Source organism: Protomyctophum bolini (genome assembly GCF_963924005.1).
Source record: "Protomyctophum bolini genome assembly, chromosome: 7".
Lineage (NCBI taxonomy): Eukaryota > Metazoa > Chordata > Actinopteri > Myctophiformes > Myctophidae > Protomyctophum > Protomyctophum bolini.
This window is the reverse complement of record NC_137868.1, coordinates 46,249,092-46,263,003: the sequence shown is the minus strand read 5'-3', so window position 1 is coordinate 46,263,003 and position 13,912 is coordinate 46,249,092. Positions and strand designations below refer to the sequence as shown.

General features: G+C 44.5%; 1 protein-coding gene across 1 annotated transcript in view; it reads right to left on the bottom strand.

The window, feature by feature from the left end:
• Positions 1 to 9,062: 9,062 nt before the first annotated feature.
• The window catches only part of gnrhr3 (gonadotropin releasing hormone receptor 3), a gene marked incomplete at both ends in the record, with an annotated part of 31,143 nt that continues 26,293 nt past the window's right edge, over positions 9,063 to 13,912 (bottom strand). The window contains 3 exons of the mRNA XM_080768391.1: positions 9,063 to 9,101; positions 11,290 to 11,433; positions 12,822 to 13,212. Coding sequence (XP_080624517.1) covers positions 9,063 to 9,101; positions 11,290 to 11,433; positions 12,822 to 13,212 — 574 coding nt within the window. The remainder of the gene's footprint in view (positions 9,102 to 11,289; positions 11,434 to 12,821; positions 13,213 to 13,912) is intronic.

Sequence of the window (13,912 nt, the reverse complement as noted above, 5' to 3'; positions counted from 1 at the left end):
GTGGCGCGCTATGAGATCTGCTATTTTTCAATAGATAAAGCACGACATGATGCTAACACCAAAATGGGTTTTAACCCATTTAGACTTGAGGACGATTCTACAAATGTCTTCTAAATCATGACGGTTTGTCAGAAGAACCTAATGTTTCTGTGTCAGTGGTTTTCAAAAGTTTTTCACGTCAAGGACCCCAAAAGCCTTACTGTATGTAATTGTCCGCCAATTTTGAAGGAATGGTTCCATAAATGAACCAGTATTTAATGTGTATAATCCTATTTGTTACTCTGTTTGTATTTCTCAATGTACTTCTACATTTGTAAAAAAAAAACTAAAACTAAATGAATAAACAGAATGTTAAAATGAATTAAATAATGTGTAAAGTCCATGATATTTACATTGGAACCAGTAAGACACGGGAAGCGAACGCATGATGAGACCCTGCAGATCATGTCTGTCTGTCTGTCTGTCTGTGTGTCTGTCCCGCTGTTACTGTATATGTGGACCTGGCCCCTTCTGTGCCCATATATGGAGCTGAGTGATTGCTGATGCAACACACTCCATATTTGGACGTATAGCGGGACAGAGACAGACACACAGACAGACATGATCTGCTAGGTCTCATCATAGTAAGTGCTCATTGCGTCCGCAATCACTGCGTTCGCAATGAATGAGCCTGGCTGGAAAGTGTCCAAGTGGGAGTGTCTATAAGTGGGAGAGGGGCGGATCTTTGCTAAAGGTGAATTGCTCCCGATATGCCTTGCATGGTTTCCCTCCGGCATCGGGTTATGAATGTGTACCGTATGTAAAGCGCTATATAAACGGGGTACACGCAAACACACAAAGCTGGGTATAGGAGGAACGCGTACCCCTCACACACTAAATACAGGGAGGTGAGACAAGGCAGGTAACAGCAAACAAGGCAGACAGGAAAGCACAGAACACTACTACAAAATAAGATTAGACAAACAACAAACTACCAGAATACAATTAAGACTGAAACAGAATGAGAATACAAGTAAAAGTCCAAAAAAACGAATAACCACATACAATGTCCAAGGGCAAGACTAAGAGGAGCAGACCGTGACACAAAAGTAGCAAAAATAGCCGATCTACTGTACAAGCTCAAAACGCATGGCACTGCGAAGCTTGTAGTAGTGTAAACCTAGTCACCTGTGTCTAGTTAGTCATAATTGTCTATATAATATAATGCCCCAGTGTGTTCAGTTCCTTGTCAGTTCGTCGTAGAGTTTATGATGTGGTCAGTTCTATAGTTTGTCTTCTACGTATATTTTAAGCGCCTTAATTATTGTTTTCCCAGTGTGGGTTTAGAGAATAAAAACCGCTTGGACATTCACTTCTCGGCCGTCATTCTGCATGTATATACGAGTCCTATACGCCCCCGCGTCTGCACCGTGACATTTTGCGAGACAGAATGATGAAGCAGTGTATGGCATTAATTACGAGGGGGAAAAAAAGGTCAAATACGGAGATAGGAGGCTTCTGCCCGAGACACTATATGCATTATTATGCAATGTGGATAATGAGTGTGGAAATATGGGACTATTATACCTTTTACGCAGAGCCTCGGTTTCGATTGTTTTACAGCGCCGGCTATACTACCGAACAAACGACAAACTATACCTCAAACCCTAACCTAACCATAACCGGAAGCACGGCGCTGCGCATCCCTCACCAACCTTAATCCGGTCGTTTTAACGGACCCCTCTCACCAACCTTAATCCGGTCGTTTTAACGGACCCCTCTCACCAACCTTAATCCGGTCGTTTTAACGGACCCCTCACCTACCTTAATCCGGTCGTTTTGACGGACCCCTCACCAACCTTAATCCGGTCGTTTTGACGGACCCCTCTCACCAACCTTAACCCGGTCGTTTTGACGGACGCCTCACCAACCTTAATCCGGTCGTTTTAACGGACGCCTCACCAACCTTAATCCGGTCGTTTTAACGGACCCCTCTCACCAACCTTAACCCGGTCGTTTTAACGGACGCCTCACCAACCTTAATCCGGTCGTTTTAACGGACCCCTCTCACCAACCTTAACCCGGTCGTTTTAACGGACCCCTCTCACCAACCTTAATCCGGTCGTTTTAACGGACCCCTCTCACCAACCTTAATCCGGTCGTTTTAACGGACCCCTCTCACCAACCTTAATCCGGTCGTTTTAACGGACCCCTCTCACCAACCTTAATCCGGTCGTTTTGACGGACCCCTCTCACCTACCTTAATCCGGTCGTTTTAACGGACCCCTCTCACCAACCTTAATCCGGTCGTTTTAACGGACCCCTCTCACCAACCTTAATCCGGTCGTTTTAACGGACCCCTCTCACCAACCTTAATCCGGTCGTTTTAACGGACGCCTCACCAACCTTAATCCGGTCGTTTTAACGGACCCCTCACCAACCTTAATCCGGGCGTTTTGACGGACTCCTCACCAACCTTAATCCGGTCGTTTTGACGGACCCCTCACAAACCTTAATCCGGTCGTTTTAACGCACCCCTCACCAACCTTAATCCGGTCGTTTTAACGGACCCCTCTCACCAACCTTAATCCGGTCGTTTTAACGGACCCCTCTCACCAACCTTAATCCGGTCGCCTGTAAAACAAGTGCCCCCTCAGTGACTATCGACTACCAGGCTCTGCGTAAAAGGTCATCCCGTGTAAATATACTGGCCCTATTAGTCTCCATCATCAAAGTTGCCCACTTCTGTCAAGTGTTCCTGACAATCGGGCAATCCAAGTGTCCATTCCATGTAAAAAAAAAATCACACTTGTGTGAAGTGAGGGGCGCCCTTGTTTGTTGTAAACAAACATCAAAAGTTCATAGACTTGCAGGCCCTGCCACATGACGTCACGCCAGTGCTCTACGCAAACATTAAAAGTCCACAGACGTGTGGCTGCCATTTGACGTAATTCCGAAAGCCAGACATTGTAGTAGGGCTTATAGCGCGCCTCAAAAATATACCTAAAGCTTGACCTAAAGCTATAGGCCAAGACCCGCTACAAGTGATGTCCAAGCAGAACGTATGTCTATAGTGGTTACAGGATAACAATGACATATAGGCTCAAAGACAATAATATATTTCCTAGATTTAAATGACTATGTAAAGATGGAGATGTGTTTTGCCAAAGGGACTTTTGTTGCGGCAGATTTTATTTGTCAAGCTTGGGAAAGAAGACAGAGTATACTCTGTATAAATCTGAGTTCATGTAAACATGCTGGAAATGCGTGAATTATGTAATGTAAACATGCTGTAAAATGCAATTGTGAAATGGTGTCTTATAAACCCACGAGGGTTGGGCACATTGTGTGCAGGACACGGAAATACATAATCAATCAATCAATCAATCAATCAAATATAGTGGAAAGGCTCCGTAGAAATGCATGGTATCTTGATGGGTTTGTAAGACCATTTACAGTGACATCCGTTGATAAAGTGCTGAAAAAGGAGACCACCTCCGGTGCGCATAAGTGATGTCTGCTGATCGTTCTAGCGGTCTGCAAGATTAGCTCTGTACAGACAGACAGACAGACAGACAGACAGGCAGGCAGACAGACAGACAGACAGACAGACAGACAGACAGACAGACAGACAGACAGACAGACAGACAGACAGACAGACCCTCTCATATAGAAGGATACATCTTTCAGAGCTAAAACCATACAAACCAAACCAAAAGCCTGCACGTAATTTGCTATTCATCAGTATCAATTAATTAATCTCCACAAGGCCACGTACGTGTCTGCATGTGCGTGTCTGCGTGCGTGTCTGCATGTGCGTGTCTGCGTGCGTGTCTGAATGTGCGTGTCTGCATGTGCGTGTCTGCATGTGCGTGTCTGCATGTGCGTGCCCACATGTTCGTGTCTGCATGTGCGTGCCCACATGTTCGTGTCTGCATGTGCGTGCCCACATGTTCGTTCGTGTCTGCATGTGCGTGCCCACATGTGCGTGTCCGCATGTGCGTGTCTGCATGTGCGTGTCTGCATGTGCGTGTCTGCATACATGTGCGTGCGTGTCTGCCTAATCAGATGTCCCAGCAAAGCCTGGTGGTGGATCTGGACAGTTATTGTTCTGATTGTGTTTCGTTGTTATGAAGAGCCTTGGGGAATGTTCTCGCTATAGCCCTGAGTCACAGCGGTATAGTATAGCAGGGTGCAGGGCATATGCATAATGGAAACATAATATCTTAGGATATAATATCTACAACGTATTGATTGATTCTTTTTCAGTATCACGATCCACAATATTATCACGATTCTTTTTCATGTTGGTTTTTATGGTTATTCCTCAAGTTACGTAACGTAACAGTGTACAACCACCTACAATTAAGGTCACAACAACTAAAAGGAAAAGGAGTAACAGACCGTTTTAGACCAAAACACGTATTATTTTTGGAAAATTAAACCTGTGTGAAGTGAGGGGCGCTCTTACTTATGGTCATACACCACCTCATTCCGGCCAATCACAATTTGTTTGTCTTCAATGTTTGCGTTTACACGAAAACACTCAAAACTGGCCATTCATTGTCAATGGCATTTAATGTTTGTGTTTGGGACAATGTTCACGCACACCCTCAAAGCTGGACATGAATGAATGAATTTGATCTAAAGGTGGCACAAAGTCACGTGCTGTGAGCTTGCATTTATGATATGTTTTTGAGTGGTGCAACCACTCCAAGGAACAGCAATGTCCGTGTTCACCTATGTGTGCATGCCTCATGTATGTGTTGGTTCATGAGCGCCAGTATGACTATGACTACCTTACCAGTAGGGGCGCTGTTGTGTATTAGTGCCGCACTGTTGCCTGCTAATGAGAGAGAGAGCGAGAGAGGAGAGGAGGGGGGGAGAGGGGATTTGCACCACTCTGTTCACACGGGTGTGATTTTTTTAAATCTACAATGACACACGGTTTCCTGGTTTTAATATAATGGCTTTACAGAGTGGTATAGAGGTGACTCCTGGACACCCTGCTGTGGGCAATACGTCTCTAATCTCTCATTCCATTCCTGGCGTAAGTAACAAGCACACATTCCTACAGGGACTTCTGCATGGCAGCATTCTGAAGTCATTTCCCCCAATAGGCTATAGTTGTTGAGGCCAAACTGAAGAATACAATCATTGACTGGAATGGTTGTTGTTTCCCCTGGTAGCTACTGTACAATGACCTTTACCTGCAGTGGTGGAAGGTGACTGTAAGTACTGTACTGTACTGTGCTTAACCCATTTAGACCTGAGAACGATTCTACGAATGTCTTCTAAATTCTGACAGTTTTCTGAAAAACCCTATGCTTCTATTATGTCAGTGGTTCTCAAACATTTTTACATGTCAAGAAGGACCCCCAAGATTATATGTAATTGGCCACCGACCCCCATATCTATGTTGTTCCAGGGACCTCCCCAGAAGCAAAGATTTGAGTTAAAAACGTTGGCTCTGAAAGAATATATATATTCAAAGATTTGCACTACATTTTCACGATTTTTCAAAATTAGCAGACCTATACAAGCTCGTAACGCAGCATTCGGTGCCGCACTATGAGCTTGTAGATCTTAAAGCACCAAAAGGGGTTCCCGTTCAGAATGGATTAAGTGCAATGTTCTGGTACTTTCATACTTTACTTATAGTACTTTTACTCAGTATCATAGGTACTTTACTCCACTACACCTCAGATCCAAATATTGTACTTTTACTCCACTAACATTTATTTGACAGCTTTAGTTGTCCTATATGATATGATATGATATGATATGATATGATATGATATAGTTATTTATTGTCAATTCACACTGAAATGTGTCTTGTGTGTATGCAGAACACATACTGTATACACACATTTGACATAACACAAAGCACAAGACAATTTACATACATAAAGACATGAAGACATGAAGAGCAATGTCCACCGCCTAGATTACCCCCTGGCTACTACAACTCCTGATTAAGCCTCAAAGTCGACTGGTGGACAAAGGACCTCTCTAGTCTGACCTATTGTATGCTGGTATTACAAAACATACATTAAAGGAGAATTCCATGCTAGAATGCTTTCTTATCTTTCTTACCTTTCTTTGTAGTTGTTACGTCCCCACCAAAGAGGTCCAGGTGTTTTTTTGTGCAAAAACTCCTTATTGGCTATTTTCCCTATCATAAGCCCTCAATGAATTGCATTGCATTGAATGGGAATAAATGGGGCTATGGGGTGTTATGCTAATTCGCTTATTTCCATCGAAAGAAGTAGTAAAGTGTGCCGCTTGGGATATTATTTACATTATGAAGAGAGGATATATACAAAGAAATTATCATTTTGAGCGATGGAAATAAGCGAATTAGCACAACACCCCATAGCCCCATTCAATTCCCATGCAATTCAATGCAATTCATTTAGGGCTTATGGTATAGGGAAATAGCCAATAAGGAGCTTTTGCACAAAATAACACCTGGACCTCTTTGGTGGGGACGTAACAACTACAAAGAAAGGTAAGAAAGCCTTTTAGTATGGAATTCTCTTTTAACCCATTCTGACCGGGAACCCGTTTTGGTGTTAGCATCATGTTATGCTTTAGCTATTGAAAAATAGCAGATCTACAAGCTCATAGCGCGCCACCGAGTGGCGCGATACGAGCTTGTAGGTCTGCTATTTTTGAAAAATTCGAAGAACGACTGACATTTTTAGAATCTGATCTCAGGTCAGAATGGGTTCATCAGACCAGTGTGTGTCCAGTGGAAACCTGGTATGAATCTGATCTCAGGTCAGAATGGGTTAACCACTTAGTTCAGCCCTATACATATTTCGGCCGGTTGATAGTAGATGATCTAGTGGAGCTTATAGGTTCAATAAAGTTTTCCTCCTTTTTACATCAAGTGTGCCCGGATCTCCGCTTTGTTCTATATCGATGTGTCATCCCGATTGATCCCGCAGGAGCACCTTTTTACTATTTTTACATATACCTGCACACCTCCTGAGCACCTTGGTTGCTTGGAAGTCCACACCCACAACACCAGAGGGAGTGCAACAAACCATGTACAACCCAGATTCGGCACAAACAAGGGACTAAATTCTTTTCGCTCCTATGCGACCAAAATGTGGAACGCCCTACCAACAGTCATTAAGACATGTGAATCCCTTGGCTCCTTCAAAACTGCTCTCAAAGGGCACCTACGGATGGCTGCAATTCGAAACTGGCCTCTGTAAAAGCTGAATTTTTATCTGGATTGTACTATGTTTTTGTATGAACGTGGTGTTGGGTGCCTGCACATATGCACACATGGCATCAACGCATGGTGTTGTGTGCAGGCGCCCTACACTCTGTCTTTCGTTTTCTTTTATCCCCCTGTTCCCCTCACTGTATATATATTTTTCCCTTTTCGCTTCCTATATGATGAATTCCTGTTCTGTTCTTTAACTACATAGAAGTGTCTATTTGTTTGTCTCTAAATGTTTTGATGAATTGAACATGGTGGACCCTCTTGTAAACAAGTGTAATGCTTAATTGGGTCGTCCACTCACAGTTAACAGTCTTTGTATTGAGTTTGTGCTTGAAATGTACTGTAATTCTGCAAACTGTTAATAAAGATTTCAATCAATCAATCAATCCTTGCCTCTGCCTATAGTGGAGCTTATTATTGATATACTTTGTTTACTCGAGTAAAATGTTTTAGTATGTTTTTCACCGATGATTTCCCTCCGGTATATACGGTATATACAGTGTGACGACCTTTACACATACTGTACTCAACCTTGACTGCACGGGAGCAATGGGGACTCTATTTATTATTTAACCTGATCAGTTTGCCTTGCAGCTTTTTTGCCTGTTTTCTTTAAAAAAAAATGCAGTTCTTTATACCATTTCTGTTCTTTCTTTCCATCGGCCCACCCTGGTCGTCCCCTCATGGATACACTAACATAAACAAAGTTCAACCGACACGCACGCATAGGCATATATACATGACATCCATCACGCTGAGCTAGAATTACTTTCCAATTTCTCTCGGTAATCCAATCCCAGAGACTATATAGCTGTCCTCGGAGACTGTGTCTCTCCTCCGCTCGTATGCCGTCACTCCATCTCGTCATCGACCCTCCTTCAACCCCCCCTCCCCCTCCCCCTCCCCCTCCCCCCCCCCCCCCCCCCCACATCATACACTATAATATGTTCCTCTCTGTTCCGTTCTCCAATGGTGGAGAAAACCCCCTCACTGTATATGTTTTTTTTCACCTTTTTACCTTCACTGTGATTGCATGCTTTTGGCTACATGGAAGTGTATATTTGTACGTCTCTAAAGGTTTTGATGAAATGAAAATGGTGGGCCCATATTGTAAACAAGTAGAAATGCTTATACTGTATATGCGGTTGTCCACTCTTGTATTGAGTTGTGCTTGAAATGTACTGTAACTCTGCAAACTGTAAATACATTATTTCAATCAATCAATCAATAGGACATCTAAAGACGTCTGGAGACGTGTTGGTCTATTTCAATATTTCATATTCTATGATTTGAGTAAATGTACTTAGTTCCTTTCCACCACTTCCCAGGGGTATCTGAAGGACGTCAGGTCTTTCCGTATACTCTCTGCCACTTGCAGAGTATGAATTGCATTAGAAGAGGATTAGAGTTTCTGCTTGTAGATGTGATGTTTCTGATTGAGGATACATCGTACGGTATATGTCCTGATGAAATATTAATGTGCATGATGCAAATGAAACAAAAGACTAGACCCTTTCATCGCGCCACTCAAGGTCGTGTGTGTGCGTGTTTGTGTGTGCGTGCGTGCGTGCGTGCGCGTGCAAACAGCTCTGTATACTTATCTTTAGTGAAACAGTTCATTAGATAGATATTAGATCATATAAGTCTTTAATTTTGACTTTAAAACTTCCATAATTTGTCAGTTTTCATGCCATTTTATATTTAATATTGGCCAAAAAAAAGGACTTTGTGCTGTGGACTGTATACTGTATATGAAACTTCACAAATAGGTACAGCGCAAGGTTAAATAAATAATCCATAACTAAGCTAACGCCTAAGCTAACGTGTTAGCCAGGTTTCTGGTCTAGAGGGGTTGCGGCTGAGATTTTCGCACGCCCTGGCACTGACGCAAAAAGCATGGAATACGGATGTGTATATTACAGGAAACTCCCGTTAAACTTTCCAACAACAAACTCTGGTAAACTCCAGAATTGTACCATCACACCTGTATATTACCGTATATTACTGTACACGCCCGCTAAATTTGATGTTTACGGGCAAATCTAGTGCCATAATTTCCCGTCAACTCCTCTTATCACACAGTTCAGCTGATTGGATCAGCTGATTGCACCTTTAATGCTGATTGCTGATTGCATCATGCTGAGAGCTGATTGCACCTTTAATGAGTCACTCGCCAGGGGGACCCTGCTGAGTGACTTCCTACAGCTTCCTAGGCTTCGAAAGGAAACCCAATGGAAAGCTGGACAGTTGCTCTCCTGGCTTTGGTGTGTGGTCGGACTGGCCAGACCTAAATGAGCTGTGCTGCTGGGCTGACGTTACCCTGGAGTGGGTATAGGGTCGAACTCTGAGGCGGTGGCTGCCTCAGAGAATGTTATATCTGACCCCATGACCGTGTGTGGAACGGAGCATCAACTTCCACTGACTAATGCCCGAGGTCGCCTCCTATATGGGCACAACAACAAAGACAGCGACAACATTGGACTGAGTTGAGATTACAAGGAAAGACTGCTGCATGTCTTCCTGCTGCGGACCATTCTGTCTCTCACTAAAAGAAAATGCCATTGATGAGTGCATTGTTGTTTTTTTACTTTGAAAGCGAGATTACAGGTTCTACCTTCTAAACGTAATCTCTCCATCTGGTTTCCAGGCAATCATGCTCCTCAGTCCTCACTGTATCTCCATCATGGCCATGAACAAATAGCTGAAACCATGTACCACATCTTAACCCATTCTGAACGGGAACCCCTTTTGGTGTTAGCATCATGTTATGCTTTATCTATTGCAAAATAGCAGATCTACAAGCTCATAGCGCGCCACCGAGTGGCGCGCTACGAGCTTGTAGGTCAGCTATTTTTGAAAAATCGAAGAACGACTGACATTTTTAGAATCTGATCTCGGGTCAGAATGGGTTAATCAGACCAGTGTGTGTCCAGTGGAAACCTCGTATGAATCTGATCTCAGGTCAGAATGGGTTAAATGGTTGCCATGTTTACAGGGGCCTCTCAGAATAGTATAGGCATGACAGAATAGTGGATTTGATATCGAAAGACATCTCTTCCATTTTCAGTTCCTCCATCATGCTTTATAAGCGTTCTACTGTGAAGCCGAGGATGTTTAGTTTAAACTATATGTAATGATGATTCTGTGTTCTCTAACATTTCAGCTAACACCCCTGATGTCATTGTTGTAAATGAAAACCATAGAGAGGTCGGCTGTACCTTTGACTATAGCCTGGAAGAAGCCTTTCTAACCAAAGCGCTGAATTATCAGCAGCTAGTGCAGACCTTCTCACAGCTAGGCTACAGATGTAAACGTTTAGTTTGTCAGCCTAGGGCATGTGCATAAGCTGGTTGTTGAGGGGCTTACAAATGGCCGGCCTTTCCAAAAGGAGAGCCAAGCAGTCAGCGAGGTACTGCTCAGTTTCAGCCATTATAGGAAGCCGCTCAATTTGGAGGAGGCGTTGTTTCATTGATTTACTGCATGTCTGCTGCCCTGTGTCCGACATGTCAGGCGTTGTACTGTATGTATAACGATGTTTTGCCGTCCATGCACGTTGTAACTGGCTGCTCTCCTACTGTCAAACTGCACTGGCAGTGTTTATGTCCTTTGTACAAGGTATTCCTGCATGTATACTTCTCATTATGTGGACATAAATAAACATGTCATGTGTGTGTGCGTGCGTGCGTGCGTGCATGCGTGTGTTTGTGTGTGTTAGGGCAAATAGTCTAAAGACTATAGTAACTCGACCTTGTTGGTACTATAGTTGACTAGTTGACAAAGTAAAACAATTGTAGGCCTCAATATCAGGTAGTTTATATAGTCACCAATGTACAATGTTTTTAAATGTAGGCTACAAATATGTATTTACATAATTTATTTATTTTTACATATTAGGTAGTTAAACAACTTTTTTTTTTACATATTAGGTAGTTAAACAACTAGTCGACTAGTAAACCAGTCAAGTCAAGTGTGTGTGTGCGTGCGTGCGTGCACGCCTCTCTCTCTCTCTCTCTCTCTCTCTCTCTCTCTCTCTCTCTCTCTCTCTCTCTCTCTCTCTCTCTCTCTCTGACCTGCGGCGAGGCCAGCAGGGCGCTGAGGCTCCAGGCCAGCGACAGCATCCTCTGGTTCCGGCGGTGAGAGTTGAGCGAGTCCAGAGGGTTGAGGATGGCGTGGTGTCGGTCCAGGCTGATCACCACCAGGATGAAGGCCGAGGCCTACGATACGATACGACACACACAAAGTATAGAATGCTCAAGTCATATTGACAATATGTATTCTAAAACAAAATACATACGTAAATGGATGCACCTGGGACGTATATCCTCAGTCTCCCAACATCATATACCTATGACAACATCATATACCCCTCCCTCAGGTGACCCAGCCGGGGTGATCAAGTCCCGGCTTACAGTACGTCGCATTAGCTATATACCCTCGATCAGTCCCATTAGGGAAAAACCATGCAGGGCCACACAATCCGTTCCTCCTGAACTATACTCAGCTGCCGGGACTGGGAGGTATACCATTCTGGCGCGTGGAAGGACTATAGGCTCTGTGGGTTGACTCCTGTCCGGGCCCCTCCTACGTCCACTCCTGCTCTCACCAGGTCAGGCCCCTGTGCGTTGCACCAGACTCCCAGCACCAGGCACTTTATTCAGGAATGGTGGATTCCACGAGCCGCCACGGTTCCGCAGGCTCCACCTTGCCCTTGGTGGTGCCGCAGGCTCCGCTTGAGGCTTGAATGGCCCTCCTAAAGGCCTCACCGTGGGTGTGTTGTAGCCTATACAGCTGTTTACCGATACCAGTATCGGAAAAGCCTTTATTAATTCATTCATTCACAGTCGGTCATCAATTAATTTTGTATTTTGATTGCTTCAGTTGATGTTGCACGACTATTATTTGAAAAAAAAGTACACTCATCTTTTACTTTCTCTAATAAATGATACGTAGCTTGCGGAGTGCTCAAGGGTGCATACATATACTCAAGGGGTTAATATGCTGCATTACTATGTGGGTGCATTCAGTGTGTGCAAGACAGTCAGCTGACCTATTTGGCAGGGTACTTAAGCTCACTAGACTGCATGCTTCTTCCTGCCTTCCTTCTGCATAATATGGTTCCTAGTTGTTGTTATGTGATGTTTTCTCCCACCACCACCCCAGCACCACCTGGTGGGTTCTGTAGTGTTATTTATGTTCCCCATGGTGGGTTGTTATTGTATATCTATCTCCCTGCTCTTAAGCTCACTAGACTGCATGCTTCTTCCTGCCTTCCTTCTGCATATGGTTCCTAGTTGTTTGTTGTTATGTGATGTTTGCTCCCACCACCACCCCAGCACCACCTGGTGGGCTCTGTTACTTCTGTTCCCCATGGTGGGTTGTTATTGTATTATCTATCTCCCTGCTCTTAATGTTTAACGATGGTGTTTAATTGTGCCGAGCAGGGAGAAAATGTAGCAGAGCCGAACGCCAAGATAAAATATTATATGCACACTTGTTCTCATTCTATAATAAATATCGGTTAAATCTATAATCGTGAGTCGTCCGACTGAACAACCTAAAACACGAACCATGGTCGGGAAAAATAAATGAAATAAAAGGTCACCTGCATGGCGAACAGCTTGAGGAAGCTGAGCAGCTTGCACATGGCGTCCCCGGCGTACCACTGCACCGTGACGTTCCAGGCGGCGTCCAGCGGCATCACCACGAAGGTCATGGCCAGGTCGGCGGCCGCCAGGCTCACCATGAGCGGGCGCAGGTGCGAGGCCAGCCGCCGGCCGCGCCCGCGGCACACGCTCACCAGCAGCGCCAGGTTGCTGGCGGCGGCGAACAGGAAGAGGAAGAGGATGGCGCCCACGCGCACCTGGGCGGCGCGCGTGAACGTCGGCGCCTCCCAGTCCTCCGGCGGCGCGGCCGCGGTGAGCGAGGGCGGGAGGGAGGAGATGGAGGAGGAGGAGGTGGGCGGGGCCAAGGAGCAGCAGTTAGCCGACGACATCCTGTGTGGGATAATAAGGAGACATATAACACAAAGAGTTAAAGGCATATTCAGTGATTTCACTCAAAAAAACCTTAGGTTTCGTTTTTGGCAGTGGGACCTAAGCATTTCATCCAATCAGGATAGAGAGCCAAAAACGAAACCTAAGGTTTTTTTTTTACCCCCGAGGGGTTAACTGGGGACAGGGAGGAACTCCTTATATGGTCAGCACACTCTATAGTAGAGAGGATTATCACAACAAAACAAAACAATAAGTGATATTTGAATTAAGTGAAATCACTGAATATACCTTTAAGGTGAAAAAACTACACATCATGACGTCATGCCGTGGTCACCGCTCACTCACACAACACATCTCTCTGTTTTTTTTGCTAATGAGGAATATGAGGGAACCGTAATTTATCTGCACACCTATAGGTTTTAGATTAGTGAATTGGATCATAAGGCTATATATACACGAGAAGTTGTCACCTCCAGGCTTCTCCCAGAAGCAGCACACTGGTCGAGGCATCGATCCTGCTGGGCCAGACAGGCCATTGAAGCCATAATATGTTATCTTGATTAGAATCTGTTTTGTTTTTTGTGAGGGTAGATACCCTCACAAAAAACATGCAGTAATCCTGGTCTCTAAACTGCCTCCCCCTGGCCAGCCGGGGCGCCTGATGGAGGGGGAAAGGAACTGGTTGGAATAATGTGTTTCC